Genomic DNA, 23,679 nt, shown 5'->3' with positions numbered 1-23,679 from the left:
TGATATGAATCGCAAGGATCCCCAGTTATAACACAAATATCGCAGAGCACCTTGATCGAATCCTGAGCCGACACAAGAACACCGAACATTATTAGCAGGTTTATTGATAAGCACAAGCGCAGCTATGCATCGAAATTACTATCTAGCTAGCATTTGACTACAATTAAATAATAATGCCCGGAGACTAAATGTTATGCTCCTATGCGTGAAGCGATGAACGCTAATCAGAATATCACAACCGTTTCTAAACAGGTTTCGAACATTCCGGATGGAGCAATCACAATGAGAAAAAGGGATGTAAAAAAGAAAAGAAATAGCAGAGGGCGTGGAAGAACACGTCAGTGGGAATATGGTAACGGTTGAACGAATCCACAGGAAGCACAGGACAGGATGTTATACACGCGGACGACTGCTATTGCTAAGTTCGTGACTCATGATGCGGGATTTAGCATACACATTACACACATACACTCCCGATCCCCCTCCCATACAAAACACATTTCAGCACAGACTACAGCAATATCACAAGCACCGACGACGGGCCGGCTGACACCAGACGAGCTCCCGTCACGTGGTATTTCACAACGGATCGAACGCACCTGCTGACAAGGTCACGTGGTGGCATCAGTGAGTGCCATCTCGTCACGTGACTTCTGCGCTACCTGACCCTTCAGGCACAAGAGACTGAGTCGTCGGTTGAGTCACATCGGTACGCTAGCACTTATTGTCCTTCAGAGCATCGTAAGCTTCTATAAGCTAAGCAAGGATGCCACAGAGCATATAGCTTTCCGACGGGCATCAATTGAATGTTGTCTAAGCATAAATAAAATTGTGATAAGGGATACAAACATCCAAAATCGGAGTTATTGTCTTGAAAACACGCGAAGCGAGAAACACAGCATGCAAAGATGTCAGATGTGGCAATAAAAAACGTATCATACATAACAAAATTATTACGAAAATGGTATAATTCTTTCCGTAGTTTGCACAGACATGACTTATTTCATTCTTATACGCTTATGTAATTTCATGCTAAATCATCAATGACGGTGTTGCTCTATGACTCAAAACCTAACATAGCGAGCAGAATGCCCTTATTTGCTTTGAGAAGTACCAAACTTCATGCAGATCAGGGGACTAGTCCTTGGACAAGGTACAGACCACACATGTGAAATTCACGCAAACGGCAAAACTTTGCCGACCCAATAATAAAAGTATATTATAGGTACGATAGTATATACTTACCAAGCACTTAAGAATGACAAAAAACAATTTGCCTGTCAAGGCTCAGGGCCATTTTAACTGGAGTGTTGTTCCTAAAATCACAACCGAACATAAACATGAATCAAATCGCAGCCCTCAGTCGAAGACGTGATCATTAAAGGAAAAAAAAAAAGAACGGAAACTAAAAGGCAAAGGATGACAGAAGAAACCACTCAACGAGCAAACAATGACGTCGAATGTGTTTTGGTATCAGTGAGATTGATTAAATGTGTATACAAAGGAAAGTGACGAAATTCCTATCTCATCACATCGCTACGAGGTAATGCGAAGCGATTGGCATAACATAAGCCACGGCAGCCTAAAACTGTGAATAAACGGGTGAATACTGAATATACAGTGACGGGTAGTTTATGAAAAACGCATGTGGCAAAAATGGGATAGACTAGTATCATGGAGGCACTGAACTCCTACAAAAGTACGAAATCTATCTAGGACATCTGGCATTTCGAATAGATGTAAAATCATCAGGAGGTAAAGCTCTGCTTGGTGTACGAAAGTCATCCTAAATAACTTTTAGATCCGTAAAGTAATTAGCTAATGAACATTTTCTATCCAGTACTTAGTAATGGTGCACAGTAAAATGCAATGTTAGACAAACGAGCAATGGAACGGTCATAAGGATAAGATGGGGCAAGGACTGCAAAGATAACTAACAATGGACGATATCGCTAATTTGCCAGCTATTAGCATGCAGTGCTATGAAGTCATATGCAATACACTTGCAACTAACTACATTCAGAGTATCAATCAGCAATGTCAAGCATATGAATAAGTACATCCGATCAAAAGCCGTCAAATCTCTGACCAACAGCCTGCGATCCGCAGCCACGATAATGGATCATCCCACCTCTGAAGCCAGATAAAAATACAATCTCTGCCGACGCAGTCAGCACGATTCAAAGCACCCCGCCGAGCCTCAAGTCTTGTCGCGTGGCTGGATAATCACCACTGATTATGCCGTGGTCAGAACAATCGCCAGCTCCTCCGACAGGGCACCTACCCCGTCCAGTCTCCTGACCGGACCCCGGCACTCCCATCTGACCTGAGCCCGTCAGTGAAGGCCGACCCCTGAGCCGACCGGCGGCGGCTGCCCGCTCGGGTCTGGATCCCGGCAGAGGCGCAGGGTCATCTCCTTCAGGGCGTCCAGTTCGCGATCCTTGACCAGGTCGAACTCCGTGACAAAGTAGTAGAAGTGCTTGTAGCACGAGTTAACGTGTGCTTCCTGGAGACGGTGGAGCCAACAAGTCAGTTACCGCTCCTCACTCCTGTGTTGGTAGAATTGTTCGCAATAATGACACTGTTATAAAAAACAGCTACAATCGTTCGAGCAGTAGCAGCAACGCCGGCAATGTGTCAACTGTCAGAAACAAACAAATCATTAATCAATCAACACTCGCCAGCAAACGAAGGTAAATAAGAACGCAGAACATTATAACTGGACTTAAAGATGAAAGGTCACCAACATACTATGGCAAGCATAAAATAATTACCACATCAAGTCGTACAACACAACTGGCTTCCAAAAGCAAGAGCAGAAAAAGTATCGCTATCTCCGTCGATCTACGGGCAGTTGCACGGAACTTACCGCTCCGATGGCCACCAGCCGGTCAAAGTGGTGGATGTAGACATGCACAAACACACGGAACAGACGCGTCAGAATCTTCTTCGACAGGCTGGAGAAGGTCTTTGGAAACGGCACATCTGCGAATGGAAAGGGCCGGAGTCAAGTTAATGTAAAACAGATAACATTGGGCCGACGTAACGCGTGGTTATGCTTTGTATATCGATAAACCGCTAAAATACAAAGTCGGCGACTGTAAACCACACCAATACTGCACTGTTTTCATGGCGTCCAAGTTTCACTACTAACGATATGTTATGAGTGAGCATCAAATTGACGCCTTTTGGATGCAAAAATATATCTAAACTGGATGCAAGCATCCAACTCACTACACATATTATTGTCCCGGCCTGTGCCCTGACCGGTCGCTCCGATCCCTTCCACCACTTCACGTGGCCCAGCTGTCACAAAGCACACGTCACATTGACAAGTGACAACCGCGCCCCACCCCACACCGTCCTATCTCTACCACTTCCTTTTCCCATCCCCACCCCGCCCCCACCCCACCGCGCGTCTCACCGACTGTCACGGGGAAGATGGACTCGTCGTTGATCTGCGCCTCCACCCACTCCATCAGTAGTGTGATGTACTGGGGTGCGGAGAGCGCCGTCGGCTTCTTGTACTTGTTGCCGTCGGCCCAGCGATACTCGAACTTCGGTCCGCCGGACATCACCGGGCACGACTCCTCCGTGCAGTTGTCACAGATGGTGCCGTAGATCAGGTTGATCCGGTTGAAGAAGTCGACAACTGGAATGAGCGTAGGAAAAGTTGGGAGACTAGCGACACTGACATGGAATGATTCAGCATTAAATGCATGGCATTTAAGACTGGCGGCTGTGTTAATAGTGTGAGTTCGATACAGGTTATTACGAACGAGCGAGCGAAGCGAAGTCTTTTCAATATAACGGAAAAATCTCAGTATGAGCGGCCCGGCTCGGCTCGGCTCGGCCCGGCCCGGCCCGGCCTGTAACGCTTTTGAGAGGCTTATATCTCAGCAACCGCTGGACCGATTGGCCTGCGGTCTTTTTTACTGGGTAGCCCCATCCCTTCTACCCCGTAATTGACTACTTCTGATACATCTCAGTGACCGTCGTGGACGTGCCACGTGAAAAGTCAAGGGTGTTCAAGCAGTTTTGCAAAAGTAGTGATTTTGAGAGGCCCAAAAAAAAAGATTTTGAGAGGCCCATATCTCAGCAGCGGCTTGAGCGATTGTCTTGCGGTAATTTTTATAGGGTAGCTGCATCCATTCTACCAAAGGTCGGATACTCTTGATCTATGTGAGTGACCCCCACTGCACGTGCAAAATACAAAAAGAAGAGGTGCCAAATTTGTTCCCATTTCAGTAACTCGGTAATTACTGGGGCGATTTCGCTGAAACTTGGCATACAAGTAGGCACCCCCACCAAGCAATGCATTCCCATGTGTTGCAGTTAGGGTGCTACTGCACGTGCGCACGTGCAGGGGGCGTTTCCAGATCTCGAGAACGGCTGGGCCGATTGCGCTCAAATTTGGTACACGGTTGGGGACCGGTTAGTAGGGTGCCGTGCAAAAGTCATTTTGGACCCCGTTTGCACGCGCACACGTGCAGAATGCCACTTCCAGATCTCAGGAACGGCTGGGCCGATTGCGTTCAAATTTGGCACACCGCTAGCGACTGGTTAGAAGGGTGCTTTGCACAAGCCCGTTTGAAGTACCCTCTCGCCCTTCCGCACGTGCAGGGCTCACTATCTCGCTCGCTCGTTCTTCGCCCAAAAGGCATTTTACTGGTTTCCATACCATGGACTGCAATCCAGTCATTTAGCTGTTCCCCAGGGGGCAGCTTGACAGCCAGCCTCAGGTTCAGGCCCGAGTTCAGTGATGCCTGGGCGTGCTTGTACAGCGAATACTTCAAGGTGCCTGGCTGAAAATTCTTCTTTGGACGAAATGTCTGTAACACATGAAATGCAATGATAAGATAATGACATTTATCTTTCAAGACAACATTTCCAATACTGACATGCTTTGGTTGAATATAAGAATCCAGTGGTAATAACATAAGTGTGAGGCGTGAGCTGTACATAATTCATACCAGGTCAATAATCCAGTAGCAAGAACATAAGTCTGGGCTGTACTCAGTGTACATAACATGTAAATCACTGTTAATTCTGCTTTTAGTTAGCCCACTCAATGACAAACATGAAAAATTGCAATACTTCATACTGTTGCATCAAAAGATAGAAGTTCTCACCTTCCCCTTTTGGAAGAAATCCACCAGTGCAGACATTTTCAGAGGTCTAGGAGTAGGAACAGCTTCTATTCCTGATACACACACTCAAAGTTCAGCAGAAGAGTGCAGACACTGGCAACTGTCAATACAACAAATTGAAATGCACTGGTTGATAAACACAGACCATCCTGCTGCTCTGCTATTCACTTCTGCCAAAATACTTGATAAATCAGAATTGACTATACAAAGGGGAGAAAAATCAAAAAAGATGAAAAAAGAGAAAAAAGGGCGCAAAAAGATATACATGATTTTTATACTGGTGACCTAAGGTTGGGTCAATTTAGCAGCCTAGGTATCTATTATGTCAAAGAGCAGAAATTAAAGTGCACCATTTTTCCAAGAAAGACATTTCAACACCCATAGGTAACTGATTTATAATGAATATTGAATTTGAAACTGTACCTACCCATAATCCCTTACCCTAGGCTATACCCTAGATCCAATCAGTCCAGTATACTACCTTATACCTGACGTGGGCACCGAATAGACACCTAGTCTACACCAGCCCATCCGATTAAACCTAAACCTAAGCCTAAACCCTTAGTTCATTGAAGAAGTGCAAAGCAAAACAACGGAGTCTGATAGTTTACCACCATATAGTTTACTGAATTACAGGCCCATCAGCCTAACCTCAGTGTCTTGCAAGGCCATGGAAAGACTAATATGTGCCCATGTCCACAGCTACCTGGAGGAACACTCTGTCTTGTCTGATCACCAGTTTGGATTCCGCCCGGGGCGCTCCACCGTTGACCAGTTGCTGCTGGTGTACAATGATGTTTCACAGGCACTGGATGATGGTAGCACAGTTGATGTAATCCTGTTTGACTACAGCAAGGCCTTTGATGTTGTGAACCACAGCATACTATTGACCAAACTTCGCCTCATCGGGATTGATGGCTCGCTTCTTGACTGGATCTCATCGTTTCTCTCTCACAGAACGTTACAGGTCGGCGTGATGGACATACTGAGTAGCGCTAAGGCTGTATTAAGTGGTGTCCCTCAGGGATCGGTCCTCGGCCCTCTCCTTTTTCTTGTGTATATCAACCACATAGCCTCTCAACTGTCTTGTAGGCATAAGGTGTTCGCTGATGACTTAAAAATTTATGCATGTACTAGCAGGTTGACTGACGCAGACGATACCAACCCTGTGCAGTCATTGCAATCTGATGTGGACGTTCTAGTGCGCACTTCTGAATCCTGGGGACTGCATCTAAACGCCAGTAAATGCGCCGTGCTAAGATTCTCCAGATCCTCCCGGAACCTAGAACAGGTGCCCCCCACCCCCTATGTCCTTAATGGGAACCCGCTACCCTTTGTCAGCTCACATCCTGACTTAGGGGTTACAGTGGACATATCCTTGAAGTTCCACCTACACATTGAATCCGTCGCTCACAAAGCCTCAGGACTCTGCCACAGCTTCCTCAAATCCACAGTGTGTCGCAATCCTGATTTTATGACATTCCTTTTCAAGACCCACGTCAGACCAGTTATTGAATATGGTTCGTGTCTTTGGAACACAGGCTACGTGGAGGATGCTCGGAAACTCGAACGTGTCCAGAGGCAATGGACTAAGCGCGTGGAGTCACTATCAGACTTAACTTATGCAGAGAGACTGAACAGGCTAGGGCTCTACTCTGTACAGGGAAGGCTGACTAGGGCTGACCTCATCCAGTACTGGAAGATTGTGAATGGTCACAGCTGTATAAGTCCAGACTCCATGTTCACTCTAACCGACAGCAGCGTCACCAGAGGTCACAGTCGTAAGATTTATGTGACCCGTTCGTGCACTGATGTACGTAAGCGCTTTTTCTCCAAACGATGTGTTAACCTCTGGAACAGCCTCCCTGAATCTGTTGTTACTGCTCCGGACATCCAGTCCTTCAAGAGGGGTCTTGAACAGCATATCCCAGACAAACTCGTAGAATATTTGTAAAATCGCTCGTTATATTGGTATTCTCTGTATGTATTATCGCTAACATGAAATGTATCTATTGCCTGTCATACTGCAGACACACATTTCCAGTTCTCATTCTTGTGATCTATGTTGCCAAACTGGAACAACTGTATAGCATGTTTTGAACTGGCGTGTCTTGTGAGACAGGGTTCCTATCCTTCCTTACCAGCCCTTTTTCCTAAGACTACCAAGCGAAGGGAACCCAACCAGGTAAGTAAACCAGGTAAGTAAACCATAATGGCATAATTTAATGATTTTTTTTTAATCATACAAGCAACCAGGGCGATAATTTAGCACCATAATAATTTAACACATAATATGGGTGTAACCAAGGCTATATAAACCGGTGTAACATAATGCCTTGGGTGTAACACCCACAAACCAAACCGCTGAAGCAGAATCAAGCCATTTTGATTTGAACCGCGCTGGTGTATACAAATTACATAACAATAGAGTAATAAGAAAGAAATGACATCCCACCACAAAATGAAAAGATTTTCCCGACACCATACCTATCCAAAACATCAAATATATGGAAATTCATATACCATGCATACACACTGATCAACACTTGATGACCCCCGATATTGAGCAGCATGTTCAGCAGCCATGGGAGAAAATCATGAAGAATGCGAGATACTCCAATAGCCTAGATATTTGCTGACGAAAGCGCTTGTTGCTAGGCAACACATCATCGCTTTCGAGCAGGCTTCATTAAATCCATTTCACCGAACACAGTTGTAATGCTGCGCGCCCATCCGCCTGCCGACTTTGCGCCGACTTTTGTCTCGTCGTGGTGGTTGATTTGTTGATAAAGATTGAAGTGATAGGTGTGTGTAGTTTAGTAGGTAGGTAACCGTAGTTGGACGATTGTTGTACTGTTTTGGATGATATTTACCTTACCTTACCTTACCTTAAAGTGATCGGGATATTGTAAAGGCACTAAGGCCTGGAGGTCCCGCTCTCATCGAACTCATGTGTTCCGTTTTGACTCGACTCAATCAGTGTCAGGCACCAGATACTGAAGCGAAGCCCAGTGGGCGTCCAGGCGGCTTTTGAATACGTTCAGCGAAGGAGAGCCAACAACCTCGGCCGGCAGCCCATTCCAGTCGTTTACCACACGAATGGCAAAAGCTGACCTCCTGACTCTGCTTGAAGCTGGGACTTTCCGGATCTTGAACTGGTGGCCTCTCGTAGAAGTGTCGGTAGCGAGCGTGAATAAACTGGTTGGATCCACATCTATGCCGCCATGGAAGATCTGGTAGGTCGCTATCATGTCGCCTCTTCTTCGCCTGTAGTATAGAGACGGCAACTTCAGAGTCCTAAGTCGGTCTTCGTAGGGCAGTTGACGGAGACTTGCTACCAGCCGAGTAGCTCTACGTTGAACTCTTTCAACGAGTTTCTGGTCAGCTCTGTTGTGCGGGCCCCATACAAGGTTGCCGTACTCCAAATGAGGTCTCACTAGGCATTTGTACAACAGTGGCACTGTTTGCTGATCGAGAAGCACGAAGGAGCGTCGTATCACCGCTAACATTTGAGTGGCTTTTCTTACAGCTGCTGAAGCATGCCTCCTGAACTTCAGGTCGGAGTCGATAAGGACACCCAAGTCCTTCTCTTCTTCGGTGGCACTAAGGAGGACATCCCTCATAGTGTACTGGTTGTCAAGTCGCCTGTGACCTAGGTGAAGGACCTTGCACTTGTGCTCATTGAACGGCATCTGCCAAGTCTCCGACCAATGAACGAGAGCATCAAGGTCAGCCTGAATCATCGCCGCATCGCCAAGTGTGGACACACTAGCGTAAAGCTTGGTGTCGTCTGCAAATAGCTTTATTGACGATCGAACCAGGTCGGGCAGGTCGTTCACAAACAGCAGGAAGAGAAGCGGACCCAAGACCGAACCCTGGGGAACGCCACTCGCTACCTGCTTCCACTCAGATAGTTGTCCGTTTACGGCCACTTGCTGACAACGATTTGACAGAAATGACTCGATCCACTTCAAGAGTTTACCTCTGACGCCGTAACAGCAGAGTTTGTTCAGCAATCGTTGATGAGGGACCGAGTCAAAGGCCTTTTGAAAGTCCAGGTATATCACATCGATACTGTGACGACCTTCAAGAGCAATACTCCAGTCGTTCAGTGTCTCAATCAACTGGGAACTGCATGAACGCTTAGGACGAAACCCATGTTGGCTGCCAGAGAGAAGCTGTGCGTCAGTCAAATGCCGATACACTTCATCCCGGATCAGTGACTCGAACACCTTACATGCAACCGAGGTCAGGCTCACCGGTCGGTAGTTGCTGGGCAGTTGCTTGTCTCCTTTTTTTAAAGATGGGCACAATCCTGCCAAGTGACCAAGCGCGTGGTAACTTGCCGGTGTCGAGTGACCGCCGGTAGAGAGCAGCTAGTGGAGCGCTGATAGCCGAGCTAGTCTCCCGCAGAACGCGTGGGTGTATGTTGTCCGGTCCCGGTGCACTAGCAGGGTTCAGAGTTAGTAGCTTCCTCTGTACCGCCGCTGGAGTTATCGAGATGTCGGTGAGATCCTGTGTCGGCCTGCGATCAGTGAGAACAGGTACTTCAGAGAGCTCCTCCTGCGTGAACACGGAGCCGAAGAAGTCGTTCAGGATTGTTGCCTTAACGTGGTCTCTACTCTCTAGTGTCCCAGTGTTGTTCCGGAGGTCACCCAGAGTCGGCTTCGTCTTCAATCTGGAGTTCGTATACCGCCAAAAGGCTCTGGGATTCTTCTTTAGATCTGCTGCCAGCTGAGATTCAAAGTTTTTACGCAAGCTCCTGGTGAGGCTTCTAAGGGAATTTCTGCATGCCTTGAACCTGGCCAAATCAAGTGGATCCTGCGATATTGAGTACTTCAACCACAACTGGTTCTTCTTTTTCTTCATCCTCAGTGCCTCCGTGTTCATGTAGATGTTCTTCCTGGACTTGGAACAACGAGCTGAGGGGATGCAGGCTGCCACCAGCCTTGACAGGGTATCTCTGAAGAATTCAAAGCCTTCTTCAATGTCTAGATGAGCCAGGCATCGCCAGTCCAGATTGCGGATCTTCTCGTTTAACAGGTCGAAGTTGGCCCGATTGAAATTTAACCTTACTTGGTCTGACGACGTTCGAGATGTGTAGCAGTGTACGTTGAAACGTAACACGACGTGGTCACTTTTGCCGAGACCTGGGAGATAGTTAAGACCCGACAGCATCCCCTCTTCATTGGTAAATAAAAGGTCAAGACATCTCGGAGTGTCTCCCTCTCTATACCTGGTTGGATGCAAAACGTGCTGGAAAAGCAACGAGTCCTGCACCATCGCAAGAAAATGGTGTGCAAGATGTGTAGCCGGTGCCGAGCAGAAACATTCGTGCCAGTCAATTTGCGGCATATTGAAATCCCCTGATATCAAAAGATGTGATGCTCCTGTTTCTGCTGCAGCTTGAAAGAGTAGTGCCACTTCTTCAATACTCTGTGTAGGATTCGCAGATGGACTGCGGTATACACAGCCGGCCAACAACCGATCTGTACCTTGAAGTGCGATTTGAATCCACAGGTGCTCAATGGATGAGTACCTCCCAAGTGAGATTACAGCAGCCTGGATGGCTGTTGACACATAAACACATATGCCTCGAGCTCCTTTTGCCCCTAGACCATATTCACCTGCATCGAAGCTGGTGTAGAGATTATAGCAGGGCAAGTCCAATAGAGCAAGATCAATGGGTGACACCTGCGCCTTTGGTATACATTCAGTGATGAAAATGAGATCCGGCAAATCATCTGAGATCATACACAGCAAGTCATCCCTCTTGTTAGGTAACTGATCTGCATTTGTGTACATGCATTTCAATGCTTTGGCTCTGTTGATCCTGACTTGGTTATTGTTCGACAGTCATTGCTGAGTGCTCCTCTGATGCCCGGCTGCAACAGCCGTGGGGTCGTCAGTATGTGGAGCCTGGCAAGTGCCGTTCGGATGAGAAGACCCAGTGTCAAGCCGGGTGCTCACTTCCATTTGTCTTCCTGATGCAGCCTCAGAGGCAGCAGTACTGTGCTCCACAGCCTCGTTTCTGGGGGTGGTACCAATTTTGACCACCCTTCCCCTTCGGATGGTTAGGTTTGTCTCACCTGCTGCTTTGCGGGCTGCAAGCTCTTCTCTCACCTTGCGGGCTGCCTCTCGCTCGGTTCGAGTTAAGTCTGGGGTGATGTATATGTTTCCCCATCTTTCAGAACCACGTAGCATGGGGGCCATGCGGAGGATCTCATGCTTTACCCCTGGTGTCTCAAGTGTCACTATCAGCAGCCTTGGCCTATTTGGCACCAACTTGCCTACCCGGAAACATCTGGAAACTGCTACATTCATGCTAAAGGTGTCCTTGATCACCTCTTTGAATGCACTGATATCCTGTGAGCACCTTGCCTCAGAAGAATTTCCATATTTGCTGATTTTTCTGTTCATTTGTCCTAAGCATTTTGGTATTTAGGCTAAAGACTTGAATCTTGCTTCCTGCCCGGGTGAAATCGTTTGTACCATATAGCCTTGTTTGTACCTATGTGTGATAGGACATATTTATGTGATATAAAAAAATTGGGATCAGATTCAGTTTCCTTTTTGGTTTTTCTTCTCTTATACATGTTTGTCAATTTTAGGTAATAAGCTTGAACTTTGAGTGGCCATTGATGCCGATGGAGCTATAGCCTATGCTAAGCAGAGGGCTGTTCGGGTCCCTGCAGCATAGATCAAGATCTGTGCTGCATGCGTCATACTTGGGTGATGTCAACCGCCTGGCGCCCACTCTCCGCCGGCGCGACATGGCCGAGCGTCGTTGCAGCCTATTTCAAACGCGGTGAACCGTTGCACGGGTGGACTGGTGATTGTCGCTCAAATAATGGTTAAATTGCGTTCAAATGTGTTACTAGCGATGCGCCACTGAAATGAGTGATAATGATACCTAAAAACCAAAGAAACCCCTTATATAAGAAATTTTGGGCGGTTAACTTTAATCCGCGCAACTTTCATCTCTTGCAGCACCATCATTCTGGCTGAATGAACCAAGAGAAGTATGCTTCAGTAGGTGATGTCATACAGGCGATGACACAGTCGTGTGGGTGGGACTAACGGGCGACGCAGCCCTCACTGCGCATGCGTGCTGCAGCGTAATTCATTTTGGCTGCGCAGCCGAACAGCCCTCAGAGCTTGTTGCTGTTTGTGCGAGCGAAAAGTCCTATTGTATCAGGCAATGCTGGTCAACCTTACCTTGCCATACCATTAGGCTGGATTACAACTTTTAACTTTTAGCTTTTTAACTCGCAGGGGCAGCTGACGTGCCACAAGGCAGGACAGTGTCCCAAAATTGATTTTTAGCTGGGGTGTCAGAGGAGAAAATTAACCCTTAAAAGGGGGGAGAGTATTAAAGGGCTGGTTATTCAGATCCACAGAGTGGAAACAGACCAATGGCATGTTTTACTACAAAGTATAGAATGTATGAGTTCAAGCCGAGCACACACACAACTGCTTTTTCTAGAAAAAAAAAACAAACCTTTCTTGGTTGGGAGTGGAAAATTGCTCCTCAAAATTGATGGTGAGAGTGGAAAATGAATTTTATTTGGATGTCATTTTCCACCCAAATTGACAATTTTTGGGACACTGAGGCAGGAGCAAAAAATATGCATGTGTTCTAATAGCAGAAGCAACTAGCAAGAGCTAATTTGTAATGTGAAAGCTTTGTTCCAGCCTCAAGCTGGTCTTCAGGATAAGGGGTCACTAGGGGTTTGTTCCCGTCGCTCCTCTAACCTCCTCCAAGCTCCTCTAACCTCCTCTCGTTTCAAAAAATCGTTCCCGTCGCTCCTCCAAGCTCCTCCAAGCTCATCTTGATTTCACATCTCACCACCACTATTTGCTTCCTCCCTCATCCCAAACGAAAGTTGGTTTTTTGGAGGAGGCTCTTGCGTAGACATATTTGGCGCACGTAATACAAATGTGAATTGTTTATAAATGAGAATTGAGGGAAGTAGAAATGATTTTAGTGATTGATGACGATTGGATATCTTTGAATAGTAATGTTTGATATTAATCTAAGGTTATTTTATTAGAAAGCGATTATTATCTCTTGATCTATGTTTGCGCGCCATAAATCGCCGACCGTTACAGCCCGCAAACAGCTGATTTCCTTGCTAAAATGTTCCCGTGGCTCCTCTGAAACGGCTCTCCTCCAAGCTCATCCAACCTCATCCGAGATTTTTTGGGAGGAGCGACGGGAACAGACCCTAGGTGTATGGCCGGTATGGGTCTTGCTCAGCTCACATTGAGTGAACTGTGAAAGGGATATCAGAAAGGCTATGGAGTTTGGACCATAGTAGAGGGTAGAAATGTGAATTAATGTTAAAGAAGTGATGATCCTGTAATTGTGCCTTGAATGATGGGGCTGGTGCAGCTTTATCCTTTTTATTCTTAGCTTCTGAAGTGAAGTATCTGCTAAGTGTATCTTCTGTATGACTATGAATGTCCCCTATTTTACCCTGTTGTTGCAGATGGAATGAGCAGGGTTTAGGTAACAACGACTTCTAAACTGACTTCTAACCATTTGCTGTACCTATTTCAGGACCTGAGGATTGCAGGGCATCAAGCATGAATGAAATAATGGAGCGCCTGCCTCATGGCTCTTCACATCACCATAATCATCATCATCATCACAAGAACCATCAGAATCATTCTCACAATCAATTTCACCATAATCACCACCCTCCAAAGGACAAGCACCCACCCCCTCCAAAGTATAAATCTTACAAGCTACTGTCTGATCCATGCATTATACAAGGTGCAGCCAAAGTATACAGGTCAGTCCATGCTGGAAAGTCTGAGCCTCCTATATGTCTTAAATGATTTAATATATTAAGCAGTTTGGCCTAAGCTCAACATCACCAATCACTGTGTCACTTTTATTCCACATGAAAAAGTGACAAACATTGCTAACAAGCTGCTTAGTGGTTACATTTTGACAATGTCTGTTCAGCAAAACAAATGTGCCTTTATTTATTGTCTTTAGGCATTCTACGTGCTGCCCCCCATACATACTTCCACACCTCACAGAGCCAGCCTGACCGGCTTGCCCTCCCAGGTACGACGGACGTGTGCCGAACGACGCCCTGTATCCGGCTGTACAGGTGCGCGACCCACGGTCGTCCATCACACGGCTCTGGGCTCGCATGGAGGTCCTCCATATGACGGTGCCCAAGTTCAAGGTAGGCATTACTGGCTGAAACCTGCTGGGGAGGTTGTATAGTTGTAGTAGACGGACACTGGCGGCCTTTTAGAGGTTTGTGTCCAGGCCGAGTGTTGTAGGGTAAGGTTTGACGGGGAAAGGCCCGTGAACAAGGCTCGCATCGGAAGACGTTCGTAATGGCTAACGCTTCTCTATGATAGGTATCACAAGGGATTTCGTTTCCGTCCGTATGTTTTATTACGAGCCCTGCCCGTTGACAGTCCATGCGATACTTATTCGGTATAAATTCGTTTAATTGGTAGCCGTAGCTGTTGTGAGACGACACGGACCTTAACGATTAGAAGTTCACGAACTTTTGATTTCTCCCTATTACCACCCGAATCTTTTGACACTAATTTTGAAGGCAGTGCCTACTTACGAACATCATAGTCTGGCGATCGAGAATTTTGTTTCTTTTTGCCTTCTTTACCGTAGACTTGTGTCGCATTTAATCAATAAAGTGTTCATAGCTTGTGAATATGTTAATACGACATTTCTGATAATATTTCGGGGAACATTCCCATGCTCTAAGGCTTTTGTGCTACCAAGTTAGTTTGACATTACGAATCAGTACACACTATACTGTTGTTTATCCTCATGGGGCTTGTTGTTTTCAGATTGACAGTAACTATGTGGGGACGCCACCCCCGCTGGAGGTCTCCATCACAAATATCAACGACAACATCGACCAGACGTTCCTCACGGACCTGGTGAGTTCCAGCCTCTACCTGCCAGGCCCAATCGGCAAGGTTCGGCTTACTGGCTGTGCTGTGTCATGTGTGCTTCTTGACATGAGCTGCAGTAACCTTAAATCTTTATGGGCACCTAGCTATTGGCTGTTTCATCGACGTACGATGTCAAATCGATTACAGCCTGCTCCATGATAACTCACCTTCTAATCAGCTGACCTTCACAGGTCGATCCTACCATTCCAACTCACCATTCTATTCCACCAATATCCTGTCCCAACTTATTATCCCACTGACCGTGCCACCACCGTCCGCAGGTGCAGAAATACGGCGATCTGGACGAGCTGACCATCTTCTACCACCGGCGGACCAGCAAACATCTGGGCCTGGGCAGAGCCGTGTTCCAGCACGTGGAGGCCGCCAGAGCGTGTGTCGACAAACTCAACAGCACCTCCGTCATGGGCAAGGTGCTCAACGTGTTCCTGGATGCCTTCGGTAAGTGTTGAGATAGACGGGAAGGGGGGGGGGAAGGGCTAATACGAGGCCATGACCAGGAGAAGTTGCTAGCTTAATGGTGATGATAGTTCACCAATGTGCGATGTTACTGTTTTTGTTCGCATGGTCGTCGGTCATCAACCTCTGAGATATGATTAACCCAAGGCTAGTGGGACAACTAGGATCTAACTAGTCTGTGTTTGTAGACATTTACGGCCTCACTGTGGCCGCTGTGGCCTCTGACCCCGCCCTGCCCTCCTCCCCAGGCTCTGTGGTCCGTCAGATGGCCGATGACCTCTCTGACGACCTCCCGGTACGGCTGGACCGTCCGTACCGCCGTCCGTCGCCGTCTTCATCGCGCCGCTCCTCCGTCACCGAGCCGCCCGAGCCGCCGGAGCCGCCGGAGCCGCCGCCGGCGCCCGAGCCGGGTCTGCTTGCCGAGCTGGAGCGACCGCCGAGTCCGCTCCGCAACGGATGGCACTCACTCCCGGCGCCATCCCCGCCTCCTCCGCCGGCCGGTGACGAAGAGACTAGGCCCGACCTGGACTCGCGGATCGCCCAGCTACTGAAGAGGAAGACGAGGAACGGTCTGATGCCTTGTTTCGCGGAGATGTTGGATAGTGAGGGCGAGTCGGGTGGCTCGGCGGACGGTTCGGAGAGTGAGGGGGAGAACGGTGGCCCGCCGCCGGAGCCGCTCAGCGAGACACCCAGTCCGTTCCTGTCGCGCGAGCTGTACCTGAGGAGCTGTGAGGACGCGGCGTGGGAGCGCGGCGGATGGGCGGCGGACAGCGCTCGCCGCGGCTCTCTGGAGGGCGTGAAAACCATCGGCGAGCTGCACCGGCGACTGGGAGGGCTCTCGGTGGGAGGTCGGCGGCGGCGGCGCCGCTCGTCCCGGCGTCTCTCGGAGCCCTCCGATCCTCCTCCGCCTCCCCCGCCTCCTCCCCCGATGGAGGACGGGAGACTGGGCTGTCCTCCGCCCGGGTTCCCTCCCGTTCCCCCGCCCGGGTTTCCGCCGCCCCCGCCTGGCTTCCCTCCGCCGCCGCCGGGCGGCGTGGCGCTCCAGACGGGTTGGGGACAGCCGTGGCCCTACTTCTGTCCGCCGCCCGGGCCGGGATTCACGGCGTTCCCTCCGCCGCCGCCGCCCGAGTATCTGATGGAAGAGGAACCGCAGCCGACCGAGGCCGAGGTCCTGACGCCGGAGACGCTGGCACAGTGAGTGGAGGAGAGGGGGCGCGGGGAAGGGACGTACTTAGGTATCCGTCGCCTCCGTTGGTCACTTGTGCGCTTGATAATTCTAATAGTATGTTTGCTGGAAAAAATAGTCGTTTTGCCAGAAAGGGAGTCTTGTCAGAAACTGTCGTACCAAACATATAACGAATTCAACTGATGCACGGAACAGAACACTGAAGTTCCCACTATCTCAAAAATCTTGCATTTTACCAGGACTTAACAACAGTAACAAATCATGGGCCGTATGATGTATCGACTCCTTTTCCCTTCAGGCGAACCCTGGACGAGGTGGTTTTGGAATTAAAGCAGATCCTGAAGCGGGACTTCAACAAGAAGATGATCGAGAACACGGCGTACAAGCAGCTGGAGCAGTGGTGGGACCGACAGCAGGAGCAGCACAAGGTGCGGCGCTCGGCGGACGATCGGAGAATTGATAAACCGATCCTGGGATTCTGACAATAGTGATTGAGAATGCTATGTCTGGGCTTGTCTCGCAATTTATCCTTTTAACGAAATACCACCTCAAGGCCATTTATGAACTCGAACATAACTTTTTTTTTGCATCGGCTTTCCACGATTTATATCAGCGTAATGCATCTCCTATTCGGTATGTTGTCAGAATGGGCATAATTAATTCTCGGTAAGTTCTTCTATCGCTCCAATCGGCCGTAGTCCGATCCTATGTCAGAATGTTCCACCATGTTGATTGTATGTGTCTATTTGGTCTCCGTCTCGCAGTAGTCAAGCCTCTCATCTCGCCCGTTGCCAACGCCTCCGACCGTCACAACACCTCTCCGCATGTGTTTCTCAGGCGCGCGAGGCGGGCAGCCGGACGGGCGTACCTCCGCCGCCTTCCGTACCTTCCCTGGAGCGGTCCGACCTCACCTCCCTGCTGGAGAACAGTAGAGGCTCGCTGACCGGCGCCGGCTTCGGGCTCGGCTTCCGCATGTCGCTGCCCAAGATGCCCTCCTTCCGGGTGAGTTAATGACGAGAACTGAGATCTGCGCCTTTTAGGGGTGGGTGAAACAATCGTTGAAGTTCTTCACTTACTTCACTTTTAGTGAAGTGGAATTTACTGCGAACCAAATTCCTCTAGGAATTGATGAGCATTGGTTGCAAACACCTTTAAACTTCAGTATGTATAGACTTCTTAGACCTCATAAGGTTTTTGTTTTTCAATCACCAAAGCGATGAAATGTTCGAATTTTTGCCTTGTTGTCAAGGACGTTTTATTTTGCCAAGTGCATGCTTGAGTTTGCAGCGGACAGCTAGATAGCCGCAATACCTCAACGCTCGTGTCTGTCCACAGCGGAAGATCGTGCCTCCGTCGCCGCCGCCGGCTCCCGACTCTGACTCTCACATGGCTGCCGACTCCGACTCCGACTCGGGCCCGGAGCCGGAGCCGGCTCCTGCCCCGGCCCCGGCGACCCGGTCCCGGCCCAGGATATACGACACTTCCAGTGATGAAGAGGAGGAGGAAAAACCTCCCCCTCGACGAAGGACGGCTCGCAGCACCGCCTCGAGTAGTGCTGAGAGTAGCAGCAGCAGCAGCAGCCTCAGTAGCAGCAGTGATTCTAGTGACGAGAGTGAGAGTGAGCCCGAGGACGCGAAATCAGACTCGGACGCAGAGAAGCACAGTGTGAAGGACGAGAGTCTAGTCGTGGATATTGCAGAGGACGAGCCGGCAGTGGCGATGAAGGTGAAGCCAGACGAGGACGCGGACTCTCAGACCGCGTCAGCCGACGAGGCTAAGTCGAGTGTGGAGCCGACCGACCAGGCAAAAGAGCAGCTGGAGGAGGCAGAAGAGAAGCCTGCCTCCCCGGAGCTGGCGGCGGCGAGCCCCGTTAAACCTTCAGAGGTAGAGACGAAGGCGTCTCGGATTGACTCTGCCATCGAGGCCGTACTGGCAGAGAAACCGGTGGAGAAGACGGAAACGGAGGGGGAGATGGAGATGGAGGTGGATGAACCGGCAGACGCGAAACCGTGAGTGGTGGGAGACAAATGGGTGGAAGGTTCTCTAAGTAGTGATGTGACATTAGCAGGGTTTATATTCGGGAAGGTTTCCTTTGGGTAGGTACTTCATTGTTACATTATAGGGAATTTTAATGCGTACAAGGCAATGCGGCAATCTGGGCACGCTAGAAATGATGCGACATGCTACCTATTTTAGATAATATTCAAATGTGTTGTGCCGTTCTTCACATATTTATTTTCCAATCCCAGGTTCGTTTTTATTTTTCGCGTTTATTTTTATTTTTATTATGCTTCCAATATTTCTTGTTTACCTTCATCAGCATTAAGCATACCCCAAGCGTCATAAATAAGTGTTTCCGTGCTTTGTTTTGCAGGGCGGCGACCGCCGAGTCTGCGGCAGATGTCTCGCCACCCTCAGCTCCCGCTCCCGCCGCTGCCCTGGGAGGCTCCAGTTCCAACTCGCCATGGGAGGAGCACTCCTACTTCCGACCGCCCTCGCCGCCCGCTCCGAGCCGGGAGGAGATCCAGGCAGCTCTGCTGGCCGACCACGGCTACACACGACCCCTGTCACCTGTCGCACCGCCGGCGGCACCCAAACCGGAGCCGAAGCCAGAACCTGAACCGACTCCGGAGCCCGTGCAGGGCCGGAGAAAACGCAAATACACCCGCCGCACTGTGGTCCCGGAGTCGACGTTCAAGAAACGCGACATAATGTCGGAGATGGCCTTACTGTACGAGTTCCTGACACGCGGTCTGACGGTGGAGGATATAGAGTACCTCCACTGCAGCTACGAGAATCTGCTGTCAGACGAACAGAGCAGCTACTGGCTGAACGATACCCACTGGGTGGATCACGCTGCCACCGACAGGCCAGAGAAGAGGAGGAAGCTGGCCGAGCCGCCGGCACACAGCACCGGCTCGGCGAGAACTGAGGGGTACTACCGAGTGTCGGCTAAAGAGAAGGCCAAACATAAGGTGAGCGTCGAGCTGCTGTGGATGTGGAAATGGGGGGGGGGGGGGGCGAGGGGATGGGTGCTTTATGACTATGATGGCACTTGTGTGTTGTAGCGATAATGATTTTCACGACAGGGCACAGGCGCTATAAGACTCCACTGATCACTCAATATTTGCATATGAATCTTGCTGCTAAATGACAGGATTGTTTGAGCTACCATCAGTGGTCTAAGCTCCACTTGACGGTCCCAGAGACTCGACATTTGCACTGGAGTATTCATAGGCCGTGATTCTGTGTTGCATAGATAAGCTGTTATAGCGAGGAGCATGTGTAAATATGTACCTATGTAATAAGCATGTATGTTTTCTTCCTTTACTGACCACGCCCGTCCCTCTCTGCAGTACCACTTTGGCCGTCAGCTGGCAGAGTCGACCGTGGCCCAGTCGTCCCTCCAGCCACAGCAGGTGACCACGGCGCCCGACCAGAAGGCTAAGGCAGCCACGGCGGCGTCCATCTCGAGGGAAGCGCGCAGCAACCAGCGGCGCATCCTCACCGTGCTCGGAGCGGCCACCGAGAGCGAGCTGCTCAAATTCAACCAGCTCAAGGTGGGTGGGACACAGGGCGAGGTGGGAGGCTGGGTTGGGAATGGAAACGGGCCTCTCTTGATACACTTCTCGGGCGCAGGTTATGAACGTAGTAATGGTGGCTGTTTTTCTGACATCTCAGAAAGGCGCTACTCGGCCGAAAAAGCAGTAAAAGTGTAGTGCGGATAGGGATCAATTTGATGAACAACCTTGCTCACTCAATAAATTGTTTCACTCAATAAATTGTTTCGTTTAAGGAGTTAAGAATTTGGGAGTTTTTTTTTGTATTGTTCGATAGTAATCGCTGAAGCAAGCGTAGCCGAGCAAAAAGTCATCAACAAACATTCATTTGGTTTCAATATCAATCACGGCGTGAAGTTGTTGGCATCTGCAGACCTCATCACCCACTAACACTGACCACAACCTTTCCCCGTCACACAGTTCCGCAAGAAGCAGCTCAAGTTCGGCAAGTCGGCCATTCACGACTGGGGTCTGTTCGCTCTGGAGCCGATCGCTGCTGACGAGATGGTGATCGAGTACGTGGGTCAGCACGTGCGGCAGTCGGTGGCCGACCAGCGCGAGCTGGTGTACGAGCGGCAGGGCATCGGCAGCTCGTACCTGTTCAGGATCGACCGCGACAACATCATCGACGCCACCAAGTGCGGCAACCTGGCGCGCTTCATCAACCACAGCTGCACGGTCAGTAGATGGGAGGGGGAACTTGTGGGAGGGGTGGGATTGGGGAAGTGGGGTGTGGGAGGGGGTAATTGCGGTGGACGTGAAATGTTGTGGAAAGAGGAAAGGGGAGGAATGCTTTCGATTTGGGAAGAGTGTCAGAGGTAGAAACGGGGACTCAATCTTGAATGAAGATCAAAGATTGGTCGCGGAATTCGTCCGAGTATGGTGCGAATGTGCAACGAAACTGCAGCGTAAATGAAAAGGTCGTTTTTCCCGGCAGCATCTGGCAACGAGGACCAGATCATCTTTGCTAACGTAAACACACAGTTGCCCTCTTATCTTACCTCGTTTAGGCTCACTCGGACTACGTTTTAACCACCCTCCCCGCTCACGCAGCCCAACTGCTACGCCAAGATCGTATCACTGGAGGGACAGAAGAAGATCGTGATCTACTCAAAGCAGCCGATCGGGGTAAATGAGGAGATCACCTACGATTACAAGTTCCCCTACGAGGAGGATAAAATCCCCTGTTTGTGTGGAACTCTGCACTGTCGCGGTTTCCTGAACTAGAGCGGAGAGTCTGGAAACCAGGGCCGCCTCAGTCGGACTCAAGCGTGAATAAACGCAGTGACTGAAAGACAAAACAAAGGACAGCTATAGTAATTTTCCCATCGTATTGGGAATATGTGCATGAATGTGTTGTTATTAGTCATGTAAATTAATGAGGCTATGATCATTGCCGGGGACCCCTTTCCCCTGAACTTCGTCGCTAAATTTAGCTGCCAGTGACGTATCATAGGTCGCGGCTATTTCCAGTCAGTGTCGATGCGTGCTGGTGTTTGTCCAGTGCCCGAGCTAGTATATTGCCCTTCACTGTCAGTTTGCGTATATAGTTGAGTATTATTACCCTATCCAGGCAGTCAGCCTGCCTCATTGCTTCTGTGCTGCGTATCGCAGGCGTAGTCAGCACTGTTATTTTGTCTTCGTTAGTTTCTTTTTCTCTCTAATTTTTGCGCGATAGTCTCGGCGTTATCCCGTATCAGACGGGCCTCTCAGCTCCCCCGCCGAGTCTAGTCTTTCAGTGTACATGTGCCCATCAGTTTCATCGCGTCAGGCGCCGCCATTTCACCCGTCATATGTGTATGAGTGTACAGAATAAGACCACATCCAGTGTACAAAACTGTACCGTTGCCGTGCTGCTACCGGTATATTGTGTAATATAATATCGCAGTCAAATAATTTATGGTGTTTGCTGTGATATTTTCGAGTTGCGGGACTTGGTCCCTCAGTGGAGTAAGTAGTTGGAGAGTACACTTTTTTATCATATCGTGGCCTATTCACTTTAAATACTGTTTCTTTTCCGCTGCTCTGGTTCGGTCATGAATCATGACTGTCCACTAACACTGATCACCCTGCCCTTACTGTCAAACATTGTGATATGTGGCACAGGCTATATTCAGGAAACCTTCATTTAACCCTATTAGTGGCAGGCTCCTGGCTACCCCCTATTAGTGGCAGGGGGGGGGGGCTGTTTACGACCCCCCCTTGATATCTCGAGATCTAACGGGCCGATTTTCAAAATTCAAACGGCGTTCGATTTCGCTCAGCGTGATCTACATTTCTAAAAAATAAAAATTAAAAAATGTCAATAGGGGGGGTAGAGGGGGGTAAAAACGGGCAAATTGCAGATACATTTTAGACTGTTTATCACGGCCAGGTTTCTGAACCAATCTTAACGCAACTTTTGCCGATCGATAGAGAATGAACCAGGAATTCACATGGATCCCAAAAATATGCATTTTCAAAAATCATAGGCGGATACAGATCATTGAGATTGGGGGTACACAAAAAGTATAGTAAATAAGGTTTTTGTTGGTACTGTTTCTAAAAATCGTGGTAATGGTCTTGTTATGTTACAATTTTCTTATGAGAGAACGACTACAATTGTATTGGTTATGCATAGGCGGTGTCAGGGCACCTATGTTGGGAGGTAAAACATAACCCCCCTTTTTGGACGCCTGGATCCGCCTATTATAGCAAAAACGTGTCAAAAGAGGATGCACAATAACTGTATATGTTATCACATGATACCTTTCATTCACTGTTCGTAAAACTGGTGCAGCATCGTGATCTTCGCCCAAATGACTCGCTTCACGAATAGGACCCCCCAATTCCCAGTGCTCTGGAGCCGCCCCTGGTAAAGTTATGAACTTGAAATTTTCAGGGAATGTGCCCAATTTAGTTTTAGGAAAAGTCAGAAAATTTCAGCACCGTAGCTTCAGCGGTTTCGGAGATATTCCCGAAAAACCTGAGGGGTGGATAAAAACAACCCCCCCCCTGCCACTAATAGGGTTAACACACGCACATGCACAAATCGGTTACCGGACCAGCAAACGACATTGACACGGCAAAGGCGGGCCAGGTCACCAGGCGAACTGACAAAGTCTGACACCGTGACACGCGGGCAGTGTCAACACTGACACTCGGCGGTGTTGACACTGACATGGCGGTGTTTCCGCCCTGTCCCGGGCTCGTTAGCAGGAACACGCCACTGAGGTGACCCTCCATGGTTACAGCGCGTTTCACAGACCGGGCTCGTAGCGCCAGGGATGACTAGGAATGTGTGGGCGGCGACGACCGGTCCGGGGTGGTGGGGTCGGTGCGACTCAGGAGTCAGGAGCGTGACTCAGGGAGCCAGGAC

General features: G+C 49.2%; 2 protein-coding genes across 13 annotated transcripts; one reads left to right on the top strand and one right to left on the bottom strand.

The window, feature by feature from the left end:
• Positions 1-86: 86 nt before the first annotated feature.
• On the bottom strand, positions 87-13,082 carry LOC122364471 (MOB kinase activator-like 3). Of its 11 annotated transcripts, none has more exons than XM_043334858.1 (6): positions 12,926-13,082; positions 5,133-5,250; positions 4,682-4,832; positions 3,425-3,652; positions 2,870-2,985; positions 87-2,506 (listed from the first exon to the last, which is right to left on the bottom strand). In XM_043334858.1, exons 2-6 carry the CDS (start codon positions 5,166-5,168, stop codon positions 2,336-2,338), a joined length of 702 nt encoding a protein of 233 aa, XP_043190793.1. In that variant the 5' UTR covers positions 5,169-5,250; positions 12,926-13,082; the 3' UTR covers positions 87-2,335. The 11 variants fall into 11 exon arrangements, with proteins under 11 accessions (XP_043190793.1, XP_043190800.1, XP_043190789.1 ...); XM_043334865.1 differs by having other exon boundaries at positions 13,000-13,067; XM_043334854.1 differs by having other exon boundaries at positions 5,133-5,350; positions 12,926-12,956.
• On the top strand, positions 7,865-22,217 carry LOC122364470 (histone-lysine N-methyltransferase SETD1B-like). 2 transcript variants are annotated; one of them, XM_043334853.1, is made up of 13 exons: positions 7,865-7,973; positions 13,714-13,948; positions 14,230-14,353; positions 14,991-15,083; positions 15,380-15,557; positions 15,824-16,769; positions 17,060-17,189; positions 17,599-17,763; positions 18,097-18,770; positions 19,136-19,736; positions 20,118-20,321; positions 20,742-20,999; positions 21,375-22,217. In XM_043334853.1, the coding sequence occupies exons 2-13, from the start codon at positions 13,740-13,742 to the stop codon at positions 21,546-21,548; spliced, it is 3,756 nt and encodes a 1,251-aa protein (XP_043190788.1). In that variant the 5' UTR covers positions 7,865-7,973; positions 13,714-13,739; the 3' UTR covers positions 21,549-22,217. The 2 variants fall into 2 exon arrangements, with proteins under 2 accessions (XP_043190788.1, XP_043190787.1); XM_043334852.1 differs by having other exon boundaries at positions 7,913-7,955.
• Positions 22,218-23,679: the final 1,462 nt, after the last annotated feature.

The sequence above is a fragment of the Amphibalanus amphitrite genome, unplaced genomic scaffold, assembly GCF_019059575.1.
Source record: "Amphibalanus amphitrite isolate SeventyFive unplaced genomic scaffold, NRLGWU_Aamphi_draft 000678F_arrow, whole genome shotgun sequence".
Lineage (NCBI taxonomy): Eukaryota > Metazoa > Arthropoda > Thecostraca > Balanomorpha > Balanidae > Amphibalanus > Amphibalanus amphitrite.
This window is presented reverse-complemented; position numbering and strand designations above follow the sequence as displayed.